Source organism: Prionailurus bengalensis, chromosome D3 (genome assembly GCF_016509475.1).
Source record: "Prionailurus bengalensis isolate Pbe53 chromosome D3, Fcat_Pben_1.1_paternal_pri, whole genome shotgun sequence".
In the NCBI taxonomy this organism is placed as follows: domain Eukaryota; kingdom Metazoa; phylum Chordata; class Mammalia; order Carnivora; family Felidae; genus Prionailurus; species Prionailurus bengalensis.
In genome coordinates, this window is record NC_057356.1 from 27,163,119 (window position 1) to 27,176,848 (window position 13,730).

At 43.3% G+C, this 13,730-nt stretch overlaps 1 protein-coding gene across 7 annotated transcripts in view; it reads left to right on the forward strand.

Moving 5' to 3' along the window:
• The first annotated feature begins 1,262 nt into the window (after positions 1-1,262).
• LOC122471003 (ankyrin repeat domain-containing protein 26-like) overlaps positions 1,263-13,730 on the forward strand; it is a 115,134-nt gene continuing 102,666 nt past the window's right edge. For all 7 annotated transcript variants that reach the window (XM_043559318.1, XM_043559321.1, XM_043559324.1 and 4 more), the window contains exons 1-4: positions 1,263-1,607; positions 6,381-6,495; positions 6,656-6,829; positions 12,844-12,950. In XM_043559318.1, coding sequence (XP_043415253.1) covers positions 1,357-1,607; positions 6,381-6,495; positions 6,656-6,829; positions 12,844-12,950 — 647 coding nt within the window. In that variant the 5' untranslated portion in view covers positions 1,263-1,356. The remainder of the gene's footprint in view (positions 1,608-6,380; positions 6,496-6,655; positions 6,830-12,843; positions 12,951-13,730) is intronic.

The following is a 13,730-nucleotide window of genomic DNA, read 5'->3' on the forward strand; positions in this document are numbered from 1 at the left end:
AGCGGCGGGGGCGGCGGCGGCGGCGTCTCCGCAGCCCCCAGGGCCCCAGGCAGAGAGATGCTGGCGTCTGCCACCCACCGCCTCTTGCCCCATCTCAGTCTCTGGCTGCGGCTGCGGCTGGAGCCCGGCATCGCGGGCGTCGCGGCCCCGGGCCGGCCCCTATCCCCGCCTCACGCCCCCACCTCCACGCCTTCCCGCGGTCCAGGCACGGCCGCCTGGCTGCACCCCGGGACGCGGCGTGGGGAAGAGGCCCCCTGGGAGGCGAGCGTGGGGCGAGAAGGGTGCCCAGGCAAGACCCGAGCACGGCGAGCAGAGGTGCTGGCTCTGCCTGGGTTCCGCCGCTTGGGCCCCCACCCCCCCCCGGAGCCCCCTCCCTTCCGTTCGCTGCACTGCGCTGGGCTTGGGTGGGGGCGCGTCGGAGCCCAGTAGTCTCCCTGGCATCCCGCCCCCACCTCCCTGTCTCGAAGCGCCCAACCCCAGGGCCTGGGGCTCCCGCTCCCGCACCTGGGGTCACTCTCAGGGAGGGAGAGGGCTGTGGGAGCCCTGACAGCGTGGGGTGGGGGTCATGCCGGGAGCACGGAGATGGAGGCGGAGGGCCAGGAGTGCGTGGATGGAGGGGCTGCAGCGCGGGTCCCCCGGGACGCCAGGGTCAACTCCCCCATCTCCAGCCACTGCCTCCAGCCGCGGAGGCAGCGGCGGCGGCGGCGGCTGCGTTGGCTCCGCGGCCCCCGGAGCCCCAGGCTGGGAGATGCTGGCTTCCGTCGCAGCCTCTCGCCCCATCCCGGGATCCGGTGGCGGCTGCAGCGGGCTCCAGGCTTCGCGGGCGTCGCCGGGCCCGGTCCCTATCCCCGCCTCACGCCCCCACCTCCGTCCAGGCACGGCCGCCTGGCTGCTCCCAGGGCTGCGGCGCGGGGGAGGGGCCCCCCGGAGGCGCGCGTGGGGCGAGAAGGGTGCCGAGGCGACACCGGAGCGTGGCGAGCCGAGGTGCTGGCTCCCGCTGGGTTCCGCGGCTTGGGCCCCCGCCCCACCCCCCACCGGAGCCCCCTCCCCTCGGATCGCTGCGCCGCGCTGGGCGGGGGGCGGGGGGGCGTCGGAGCTGTGGGTACCGTTGACAGTTAGGCCTCTGTGCGCATGCGCAGTGATTGCCTCTTCTGAAGTGCGCAAGCGCGCTTGTGTTTGGCGGTATTGCTTGCGGCGGGTTACCCAGAAGTGGCAGCTACCCAAACGCGGATCCTCACTGCTGGGGTGTTGTGGCCAGGCGGGTTTGGCCTATCTCCGGCGGCGCTAGTGTTGGGCTCGGGAGGCAGTGGAAAGGGAGGGCGGGGTGAAGGCTCTGTGGAGCCCGCAGGCCTCGCAATGAAGAGGGTTTGGGGGTTCGGGACGGAGAAAGGCCTGTCGCCCTTGGGCTCCGCTTCTGGCTTGCAGAGGCAGGGCAGGGGCGTTGGGCAGGAGAATAATAGAACTGACAACTTGCTGTTGGGTTACCACGTCCGAGACAGAGATCTCAGAAAGATCCACAAGGCTGCCTGCGTGGGCAACGTAGCGCAAGTGCAGCAGATTCTGCTCTTGGGGGAAAATGGCGTGGATGATAGAGACAAGATGAACAGGTAATAGGGGCTTGGAGGCTGGCAGGGAGGAGGCGGGACGGACCTGGGAGAAGAGCACACCTGGCCTAGCTCTACCTGTGCATCGGAGCCCTCCCTCGGGGAGCTGGGTTCTCGTCCCTCCTGAGGTCCTGCTGCCCCTCGGTCGTGGGAACCCTACGTGGTCTAGCACCCAGGCCGACAGCGTGAGCGGCAAAAACAAAATCTTCAGCTGCCCTGGCACGTACTCGTTACTTCCTGAATAGACCACTTGACTCTCACGTTTGACGTGATTTACCCAAATTTCAATAGTAATACACACGAAATTAGGTGTGGACAACATGTTGTTTTTAATGGACTCATTTTCATACCCTAATGTCATACAGACAAAAGTGCATAATGGGAGAAATAATTCCTGTAATCAACTTCTGGGCTAGAAATTCTTGGGACAAAATCCAGTATCCAGTTTGTGTCTGTGTACACTTAGGTATGTGTGCTATTTACTGAGGGACCTGGGAAGGACATTTTGAAGTGGAAGATGGCTCTGAATAGGAGGACTTCTTTTTCTCAAAATGTGTACCCTTCCTGTATTTGTCAGTTTTAGGTAAAGCAAATGAAAGCCTCCTGGTTTTTAGAATTTTGAGCTACACGTGCTCTTCTTGTGATGTCATTAAGGAAATTTTTGGACTCACTGTCTTGTCCATCTGAAACTGATAGAACACTGTATGTTAACGAACTGGAATTAACCTAAGAACTTATGTTTTTATATAGGAGGTAGATTTGCTCTTCCAGATATCCAAATGTACCTGAAATTTCCACAAATTATTCATTCACAAACAGCTGAAAAGACAGATAAAGGAGTGGTGCAGAGTAGAACATGCCCAACGCTCAAATATACATAAGACTTTAAAATTTGACACTGGTGACCTTTCATATTAGTAGGAAAAGGTGAATTATTCGTAAGTAGTGGAGAAACAGCCAATTTGGAGAAAACTTATTGGAATTTTATCTCCCTAAAATAAGTTCCAGATGGGATATCAATTTAAAAATTGTAATACGCAAAATAAGAAAAGTAACAGAAAAAAAAAAAACCCACAAATGCCTCTTTAGCATCCTAAAAATGACTTGAAAACAAGACTTTTGGGGGGGTGCCTGGGTGGCTCAGTCAGATAAGCCTCTGACTCTTGATTTCGGCTCAGGTCATAATCTCAGGGGTTCGTGGGTTCAAGCCCTTCGCCCGGCTCCCTGCTGTCAATGTGGAACATGCTTGGGATTCTGTTTTGCCACTCTCTCTCTCTGTCTCTCTCTCTCTCTCTCTCTCTCTCTCTCTCTCTCTCTCTCTCTCTCTCTCTCTCTCTCTCTCTCTCTCTCTCTCTATTTCTCCCTCTCAAAAAACATTGGGGCCCCTGGGTGGCTCAGTCGGTTGAGCGGTCTGACTTTGGCCCAGGTCATGATCCCGTGCATTGTGGGTTGGAGCCCCGCTTCAGGCTCTTTGCTGACAGCTCAGATTCTGTGTCTCCCTCTCTCTCTTCCCCTCCCTTGCTTGCACGCTGTGTCTCTGTCTCCCAAAAACAAATAAATATTGAAAAAAAATTTTAAATCAAGATTTCTCGAGATTGGTTTAGCAACATAAAAACCTAAAAGCCTCTATCAGAAAATAATATTATTAAAATAAAAGACAATGCACTTGCAAATATTTACAACATATTTGTATCAGACAACAGGATATATCTTCGTTTTACAGAGAAGTCTTTGAAATCAAAACGAACAACAATCTGTAATTTGGAATCGTGCAAAGTACTTCTTTGCATATCTACAAGGGACCAGTGGACATAGGGAAATATAGCGTCCCTGGGAAAAAATAAATTTAAGTTAAAAAGGGACTGAAATACCGTTTTCCATCTACAACCTTTGTGAAAATAGAGTGATGGTGCTTATACTGCCGCTTAAAGTTTAAGTTGTTTTCGACTTTCCAATAGACAATTTGGTGTAGGTACCACATTTAAAAAATATGTATTCCTTTTACCCATCAATTTTATTTCTACTAAAATATCTTTAGCAAATCACTGTGACAAATGACATACCTTTTGCTTTTCTCAGCACTCTTTAAAATAGCAATGTATTAAGAAGAACTCGTATAATGGCTTTTATAAGTAAATGGCATTACGTCCATAAGATGGATATGTGATCATTGAAGGTGGCATAGATAATAGATATACACAGAGACGCAGAGCTGTGCTTTAGCTGATCATTAAGTGAGAAAAAAATCAGTGTGATCATAGGTACACACAAGCAGACTATGGTTTTATGTTAAGCCCCAAATTGCACAAAATGTGATGACATTTGTGATTTCTGAACCTTTGTATTTACATGCATTTTTCTTTTCCTTCAAAGAAAATCTGTGCTTTCTACAGGAAAAGGTATATAAAGGTCCTATTAAAAGTTTATTATCAACAGAAAGGGTTTATTATCGTTGAAGTAATCCTGGAGAAGAGCAAGAATATGAATCTTCTATACATAAAAATAATTTCTCACTTTGTGTTAAAAATATTTTCGGATGTAAAATAAGAAAAATGAGTTAATTAAAATGTTTTTTGAGGATTGGCATATCTGGACAACTTTTGGCCTCTTCAGAAGTAAAGGGAGTATTTTTTATTTGCACTTGTAGATTTTATTATGCATATATTAAGCATATACATATGTTTTCTGTTATAGGTAGCTTTATTACATGTAATAGGTAAATGATTTATATTAGTCATGAAAATAAAATATCTTAGTTGTGTGCTTATGAGAAAAAATAAGACCTAGCAAATATAAGTGATTATTTACTGTTTCAGAAGTACGCTTTCCTTTATATACCTTTTCTTTAAAACTATTGAACTCTCCAACTGTATTTATCCACTCTTTCCATCCATTTATTTATCAACTAGAACCTGCACATATATTCTATAGCGGACATACTCTACCCAAGATCCTTTAGTTCTCAAAGACTTCATTTTGCACTGTATGAGCAGGATGAGAAATTTTATTGATTTATTTTCTAAAGATTTTATTTTTTGAAGTTTATTTATTTATTTTTTGAGAGGGGTGGGGTGGGGGTGGGGAGTGGGGGGGGTGGAGGGACAGAGAGAGAATGCCAAGCAGACCCCGTGCTGAAAGCAGGAACTTTTCCAATACACTTTTCAAAGAGTCCCAGCACGGGGCTTGAGCCAGTGCACATGAGATCGTGACTTGAGCCCAAATCAAGAGCTGCAGGCTTAACAGACTGAGCCACCCAGGTGCCCCAGCTGTTATCTTGTTTACTTTATGTTTTAAGTGTTGTTTATTGTTGAGGGTGAAAGCATGAGCAGGGGGAGGGGGACAGGGAGAGGAGGGACAGAGCATCGAAGGCAGGCTCTGCACCAGATTTTATATTTAAGTAATCTCTATACCCATCGTGGGGCAAATTTACAACCCTGAGATCAAGGTCCTATGCGCTACTGACTGAACCGGCAAGGCACCCCTAAGATGAGAAATTTTACATTGAAGTATTAGGACTTAATCTCAATGGAAGTTTTCCTCCTTCCTTTCAAAGTTTCTGGAGATAGGAAATTGTAAAAGATAACCTTTACCTGCCCTTTTGAAATTTATGAGAGGAGTTAAGTACTAATATTGAACATTGGAAATACTTGATTTTCGTACAATCTGTAGACCTCAATATTTAATAAAATGAGCTGGTCCTGATCATTGGAATCCTGAGTTTCCTTTGGCTTAAACTTTCTTGAGAGGCAAAGTAAGAAGTCCTTAAAAATGTTTTCCTTTGGTTAATTTAGTCCTCTTTTCCTATAATGCTTTTCAGAACTAAAATTTATTTAAATGCCAATCATATGACTAGAACTGCAATAGACCTATTGTATATACCATCATTTCACATAATGGAAAGCACCAAGATTCTATGGTGTCCCACTATTTTATGTACCAATAAAGTTTTTTCAAAGTCCTGCCAGTTACAGTTGTAAGACATCTTGAGTTATAAATTGCATTCCAATGTCAGAGATATTAAAATGTGACAAAATGAGCATCTTAGAATCATTGCAATGCAGTATTCTTGCTAATCCTTAAAACATGTCTGCAAAGTAGGTGTAATTGTATCAAGGTACCTAATTGAAGTGTTGTCTATGTAAAGCAGTAGTAATGGTAAAAATTATACTACCCAACAACTATTGAGATGTTATTTGTGCTAGGAAGTGTCCTAAATTCTTGCATAGATCCTCACTTAAGCATCACAACGAGGTCTTGTGAGATAACTACTATGTATTTTATTTTATTTCATTTCATTTCATTTCATTTCATTTCATTTCATTTCATTTCATTTCATTTTGTTATGATCATTTTTTTTTTTTGTAATCTCTACACCTACTGTGGGGCTTCAAACTCACGACCCTGAGATCAAGAGTTACATGCTCTTCAGACTGAGCTAGCCAGGTGACCCGAGACAACTACTATTTTTATCCCCTTTTGTTGAGGACATTGAGGATAAGTCTAAGCAATAACTAGTGAGTGACAGAGTTAAACTAGGATTGAAACCCTCGTGGAGCTGAATCCCGAGGTCATGCTCTTTCTCTTCAAACACGCTGCTCTTTTATTAGTGTGATGAGTAATCACTACTAAATATTGTACTTTCTCCAGAGGAAAACTGAATCTTTGTTTTGGAGGCATAGGAATAACATGCTACTTAATGTTTACAATTTCCTGAATTAACTGCATGTTTTGAGAGAGTGCACTATCATTTCCTAAAAAGTCCTCTCACTTTTTTAGGACTGCTCTCCATTTGGCCTGTGCCAATGGCCATCCAGAAGTGGTGACCCTCCTCGTAGAGAGGAAATGCCACCTTAACCTCTGTGATCATGAAAAAAGGACAGCTCTCATGAAGGTGTGTAGTAGCAGCTATGTCTGCCTGAGATGGATTTGATGTCATCCCTTAGAATGAAATGAAGTTATTGCCTTGAAACAAAACGAATCGGTGAAACCTGTGGCATGTTTACTTTAAATTCTCAGAACTTACACTCTGTTTCTTGGCATATCACTGACAGGCCGTACAGTGCCAGGAAGAGAAATGTGTAAACATACTATTGGAAAACGGTGCCGATCCAAATATTAGGGATGTGAGTGGCAACACTGCTCTCCACTATGCGGCCTTTGGTGATAATATATCCATAATAGAGAAGCTGCTGCTATACAATGCGAATACTGAAGCAAGAAATAAGGTAAAGAACTAATTTATACATTATTTGAAATTTTATATATATACATGAATATTTTAGCCTCAAAATGTTTTATTTCACACACACACACACACACACACACACACACACACACACACTCACTGCTGAATTCTATCCATCAGGCCCTGTCATCATGGAAATAACTCCAATGCCAAGTCAGGGAGGGCTAGAAAAAGGTAGTGCCCACAGAAAGGGCAAAGTTGTATCTCCCAGCCACCCTTCCACCCCAGAAAGAAAATGTTTCCATTAGTGCCTATAAGTGGATGGTAGTCTCAGAGCCCATAAAGGACTAAAGGTCTAGTGAGGGGAGTGAGGTGATGATGGAGGCTGGGTGCTATGCAGGAGCTTAGGCAAGGGGTGCTGCTGGGGATAGGTGGGAGGAGGAATGGAGACCCAGACCCAGCAGGGAGAGCTTGGATGTGTGCAAGCGGGAGGAGAAAGCAGCAGGTTGTAGGTGCTGGGCACTGCAGGCCCCGCTGCTCTGAAGATGAGGGCATTGGGGTCAGGTCATGTCTTGACATCCAGTAAAGGCATCTACTTGTGTTGGTAGCCACTCGGCCAACCATGTACCATGTTGGGGGGTCCCACTTCAGAGAGTAGCTCCCGCTCAACCTTGTGTAGCTCCTCAGCAGGGTTGTAGCTGTACATGGGGAGTAGATGATGGCCACACTTGCTGGCCCGCCTGCCTTTTCCTTGACATGCATTACCTCTCACTGCTGAAGCCCCTGAAGGAACACCCTTGGTTGACACGGGTACGGTCAATTTTACGTATTTGGAAGTTCAAGTATTCCCTGAATGAAAATATTTGGAAATAACTTATTTATCTCAGATTTCTTCTTTCTTTCGTTCTTTCTTTCTTTCTTTCTTTCTTTCTTTCTTTCTTCCTTCTTCTTATTTTTTATTTATTTTTGAGAGAGAGAGACAGAGACAGAACAAGAGTGGGAGAGGGGCAGAGAGAGAGACTGGGAGACACAGAATCTGAAGCAGGCTCCAGGCTCCCAGCTGTCAGCACAGAGCCCAATGCAGGGCATGAACTCATGAGCCATGAGATCAAGACCTGAGTCGAAGTTGGATGCTCTGCCAACTGAGCCACCGAGGCACCCCTAAGATTTCATTTTAAATAAGGATACTTCTAAAGAAACATTAGAGAATACTGCTTTGTTTTATGTATTTATGGCAAATACTTATGAAAACAATATATTTGTTAAACGTAAAACTTATTTTGTTTTCAAATTTTTTCCCATCCAATTTTTTTTTATTCGTGAAAAACAACACAGGAAAGCAAAATTTGCCCTAGGCTTTGTCTTAAAACTCAAAGAAAACAAATGCATTTTACAATAAAAAATATTGCTGCTGTTGACAAGTTCACATTTGATAGAAAAGTGATTTATAAAAATGGGATGTATCTTTTATTGGCCAAGGCTTAAGAGGAAAAAGGGGAAAGGAGGGAGCAGTCAGAACTAAGTGGGCCAATTTGGAAATTTGGCAAGTGAGAGAAAATAACAAGAAGAGGCTGTTTGTTTTATTTTTCCCCCCTTCAGTTTATATGTTTAGTCAAGGAATCTTCAATTTTCGAGAGGAATAATTGTTACTTACGGAAAGGGTGAGTTGTAAACCTGCCTAGAGACCAAGTGTAGGAGGACTCAGAGGAAATCAGATTGGCAGTGAACAGGTGGTTGATGAAGTGGGCAAGGAGAGGAAAGAACAAATAATTAACTGTCATATAATCCTATTCTGGCAGAAACAGCCACTTAGATAAGAGTCTAAACTCTGTTCTGAAATCTAGAATATCTTGATGGGAAGTAAGAAGTTTAAAAGTAATGAAATCAAGTTGCATTTTGACTTTACATTTAGTCCCTGTTCTACCTCTGCTCAGGGAAATTAAATGCAGTTTTGATAAGTCATTCTTTTGGCTAAATCTTCAAATGATAGAGGGAGTTGGCCACATACATGAGACTGATGTGATTGTCTGCTGCACCAGCTCTCAGCTAGAATTGTGGTGGGGAATCACAGTGCTCTGAGGAAGTTTCCATTTTTTTTTTTACAAGCCTAAACTCTCCCCTGAAGAGTTTGAGTAAATCTAGTAACATGTATACAAAGACATGGATATTTAGAAATATTTTTTTTGAGACTGTGCTACAACTCTTGGTTCAGAACTACTGGGGTGTGTGGGTGGCTCAGTCGGTGAAGCATCTGACTTCAGGCTCAGGTCATCATCTCACGGTTCACAAGTTCTAGCCCCGTGTTGGACTCTGTGCTGACAGGTTAGACAGAGACTGGAGCCTGCTTCATATTCTGTAGTCTCCCTCTCTTTTTGCCCCTCCCCTGCTCGTGCTCTTTCTCTCTCTTTCACAAATAAGTGGACATTTAAAAAAAAAAAAAGCTAACTACTGAAGGGAGGGGTACCCGGGTTGTTCGGTTGATTAAGCGTCCGACTTCCACTCAGGTTGTGATCTCATGGTTTGTGAGTTCGAGCCCCACATTGGGCTCTGCACTGATGGTGCAGAGACACATGAGAGTCTCTCTCCCTGCCCCTCCCCTACTCGCTCACGCTTGCTCGCTCTCTCTCTCTCTCTCTCTCTCTCTCATATTCATATCCATTTGGTTATTACAAGCAGTGTTTTCCTGATTGCAAGAGGAGAAAGTCTTGAATCTTTTTTATTAGTGGAAGCTATGTGACAGACTGTCTTATGATGTCTGTTAAGGTCATATAGCCCTGGCATAATCCAAATGGTAGTTTTAAACATGGAAATGTAGTTAGTGACAATACAGTTGGGAATTGTTTTAATAATTGAGTTTCAGCATAGTTGTGAACTAATTTGTCTATTTGATTAACAGTCTGGGAGAATTAAACACAGATAGATTGCAGTTTTAATAAGCGTTGGAAAAAATCTTAAAGTGGTGTTACGAGTCTTTTTGTTGTGATTCTTTTAGACAGAGAGAGTGTGAGTGGGGGAGAAGGGCAGAGGGAGAGAGGGACAACCTCAAGCAGGCTCCAAGCTCAGTGCCAAGCCTGATGCAGGACTCAGGCCCACAACCCTGGGATCATGACCTGAGCTGAGGTCAAGCGTCAGATGCTCAACTGACTAAGCCACCCAGGCTCCCCTCTTATGAGTCTTAATAGCAATTTTTATTACATGTTGGGGCCTAAGTGTTTGGTAAAACGTGATACTGATACTTCAGGAAAGATTTACATACAAATATTTGCTTTATGCACAACCAAAATACCCGTGGGCTATTGACTAAATTTGGCCCCTGGATGTGTTTAGTTTCCTCCATAAATTGAGTCAACGTTTAAAATGATGACACTCATGCAGAAATCTGGATTTCAGACTTTTCTTACAGAATCATACCGGGTACTTTGAGCCCATACTACTGTTTGGTATGCATTCCAGCGGCTGCCCTTTTTATATGAGGCGTGTGTGTCTCCAGTTTGCTACTGTCCCACTTAGGTTCTTCACTTACTCGAGTCACCTACTTTTCCTCCATAAGCATTGCGTTTGCAATTACTGTTTTATGATCTCTCTCTCTCTCTCTCTCTATATATATATATATACATATATGTATATATATACATATACATATACACACACATATAAATATATATATACGTAAATACATACATGTATATATATATATATATATATATATATATATATATTCTTAGACTGTGCTAATCAGATCTCTTTTGGGACACAAAGAAACCTTGGTAATTTTTTTTAAGTTAATTTTGAGAAAGAGAGAGAGAGAATCCCTAGGAGGCACTGGGTTTGAACTCATGAATCATGAGACCATGACTTGAGCCAAAGTCAAGAGTCAGATGCTTAACTGACTGAGCTACCCAGGCGCCTCTGTTTTATGGTCTATTTTGATAAAGTTTTCAAGGTTTTGAAGGCAATCCATATTGATTTATAATTATATTTTGTATTTTATGTTAATGTCTTCGGAATAGGATTGAATTTTCCAAGTTAGACTTTCTAAGTTGTTTTTGTATTGTATGTATTTTTTTAATGTTTATTGATTTTGAAGGAGAGACAGCACCTGCATGAGTGGGGGAGGGGCAGAGAGAAAGGGAGACACAGAATCCCAAGCAGGCTCCAGGCTGAGCTGTCAGCATAGAGCCCAGTGCAGGGCCTGAACTCACAAACCATGACATCATGACCTGAACCGAAGTCGGCCTTTTAACTGACTGAGCCACCCAGGTGCCCCATAAGTTAGTTTGAAAACAAGACACTTTTTCCTTCTGTGTACTATAAATCATCGTATTCCTGGGGCGCCTGGGTGGCTCAGTCGGTTGAGCGTCCGACTTCGGCTCAGGTCATGATCTCGCGGTCTGTGAGTTCGAGCCCCGTGTGGGGCTCTGTGCTGACAGCTCAGAGCCTGTAGCCTGCTTTGGATTCTGTGTCTCCCTCTCTCTCTGCCCCTTGCCCGCTCATGCTCTGTCTCTCTCTCTCTCTCTCTGTCAAAAATAAATAAACATTACAAGAAACAAAATTTGAATAATCGTATTCCTATTGGAATATTTGCAAACCGTATTAGATTAATCATGGTTACAGTTGAATAGGTTACGCCTATTGCAGACAATATTCTCTTTCTCCTCAGCATTGTTCCCCCCAAAATGCAAATAATGTAGTCACTTTCATTATGCTAAACATGATCTGTAGAAACCAGTGTTTGAATTTTTATTGATAAGCCATTATATTTTTATTTCCGATTTATATTTTGCCTAAAATATAAAGTAAGTAGCTATTCCAGTGGACACTGGAATATACCTAGAATACAAACAGATTGTTTTAGTAGTAGATATGCATTAGGGTCCCAGGATTATTATAATTGAGAATAAAATTTCATATTGAGCTTCCTAACAGTTAAGATAAAACTTTAGCATTTTATAATAGGAGAAAGCCCATGGGCTATTTAATATTAAGGAATCAAAGTTCATTTGAAGCTTATCTCTTGGAGTTCTGAGCCCATCTCCTTAGTGACCCATTTGGAGCAGGAATGCCTTATGTTGACATCTCGGATGTCAGTGGATCCTGATACCACTGACAGAAGACAAGCAAGTTTGTATAACTTGGGGAAAAGCTTCACCTTTATCGGAAAGCTCTCCAAACTATATCCCTGAAACTCTGATTCCTCAAATGTGAATGTTTGCCACAAAAAGGATGGTCAAATGGGGATTGAGCAGATTTAAATGGATTTCTGTAATGCCAGACATATAATGCAGTTTTATAATATTTCTCAAACATAGGTGATCACGAAATCTTTCCATTGGGACATAGTACTTACCTTCTGGCAAAGTACGTATTCTTTGGAAGATAATTTAAGAAACACTGCTCCAGAGATCATCATTTAGGTTATTAATTCAGTAAAAGTACTTAAAGCATTTACTGCTGTGTTTTGGAGTTTGGAGATATAGAGATAAGAAATAGCCCCTGCTCTCAAGAAGCTCTTGGTTTAGACAGGGAACAATAACTACAGTATACCATCATGAGTACTGTGATAGAAGCAACGATCTTGGAACCAGTCAGTGTTTGAATTGAGTTTGGGAGAATGACTGCATATAATCTGTTGAAGAAGGTGGAGGAGGGCTATTTTATTAGAAACAATTTTTAATGTGTATTTCTTTTTGAGAGAGAGAGAGAGAGAGCGAGGGCAGGGAGGGGGGGAGACACAGAATCTGGAACAGGCTACAGGCTGTGCGCAGTCAGCATAGAGCACAATACAGGGATCAAACTCACAAACCCTGAGATCATGACCTGAGCTGCAGTTGGTCACTTAACCAACTGAGCCACCCAGGTGCCCCAGTGGAGGAGGGCTATTTTAAAGAGGAGCAGCAGCAGGTGAAAGAAAGCACAGGGGTGGGAAGGAAGAGGCCATTTTTTATTTACTCTTTGTATTATATGTTTAAGTTTAGAGGATCTTTTGTATGTTTTAAAATTCCGTATGGAAAGGCGTAATTTTGTAAATTCTGAATTGTTTTTGCTCTTTTACAGGATAACTTCACACCACTTCTAGTTGCTGTAAATGAAAACAAACAGCAAATAGTGGAGGTTTTAGTAGAAAAGGCGGCAAATATACATGCAGAGGATAAATTAAAAAGGTGCAGTAGTTTTCTTTTAAACCTTACTATGGTTCTAGAGTGGTAATAATTATTCAAGTCAGGAAGATTAACTTCAGAAGAAGAAGATTAATTTATAATTATATAGTGAAAAATGTCAACACATCACCAGTTAGGCAGAAAGCAATTAATCTGACTAGGCAACATGAAGAACAGGGTATAGCAGAATTCATATTCCTTGATGATGTTGACTCATGTCATTTGCAGGGTTTATTTTTAAGTAGGTTCCATGCTCGGCCTGGAGTCCAACACTGGGCCTGAACTCATGACTCTGAGATCAAGACCCGAGCTGAGATCAAGAGTCTGATGCTCAACCAACTGAGTCCCCCAGTTGCTCCTGCAGTGGGTTTTTTTGTTTGTGTGGTTTTTTTTTCTGCCACATGATTTTGTGTTAACTAAAGGGATTTCATATTAGTTTTATAAAGGGTGGACTCTCAGCTCTTAATTTACTTTATGACACAATATTGGCCTTCTTAACCCTTTTATGGTATTTTTTTAAACTTCTACTTCGTAGAGGCACCTAGGTGGCTCAGTTAGTTAAGCATCCGACTTTGGCTCATGTGATCATCTCATGGTTCGTGGGTTGAACCCCACATCAGGCTCTGTGCTGACAGTGTAGAGCCTGCTTCAGATTCTCAATCTCTCTCTCTCTCTCTCTCTCTCTCTCACTCTGTCTCTGCCCGTTGCCCACACTCTCGCGTACACTCTCTCTCTTTCTCAAAATAATCGTAAATAAACTTAAAACAAAAAGAACTTCTACTT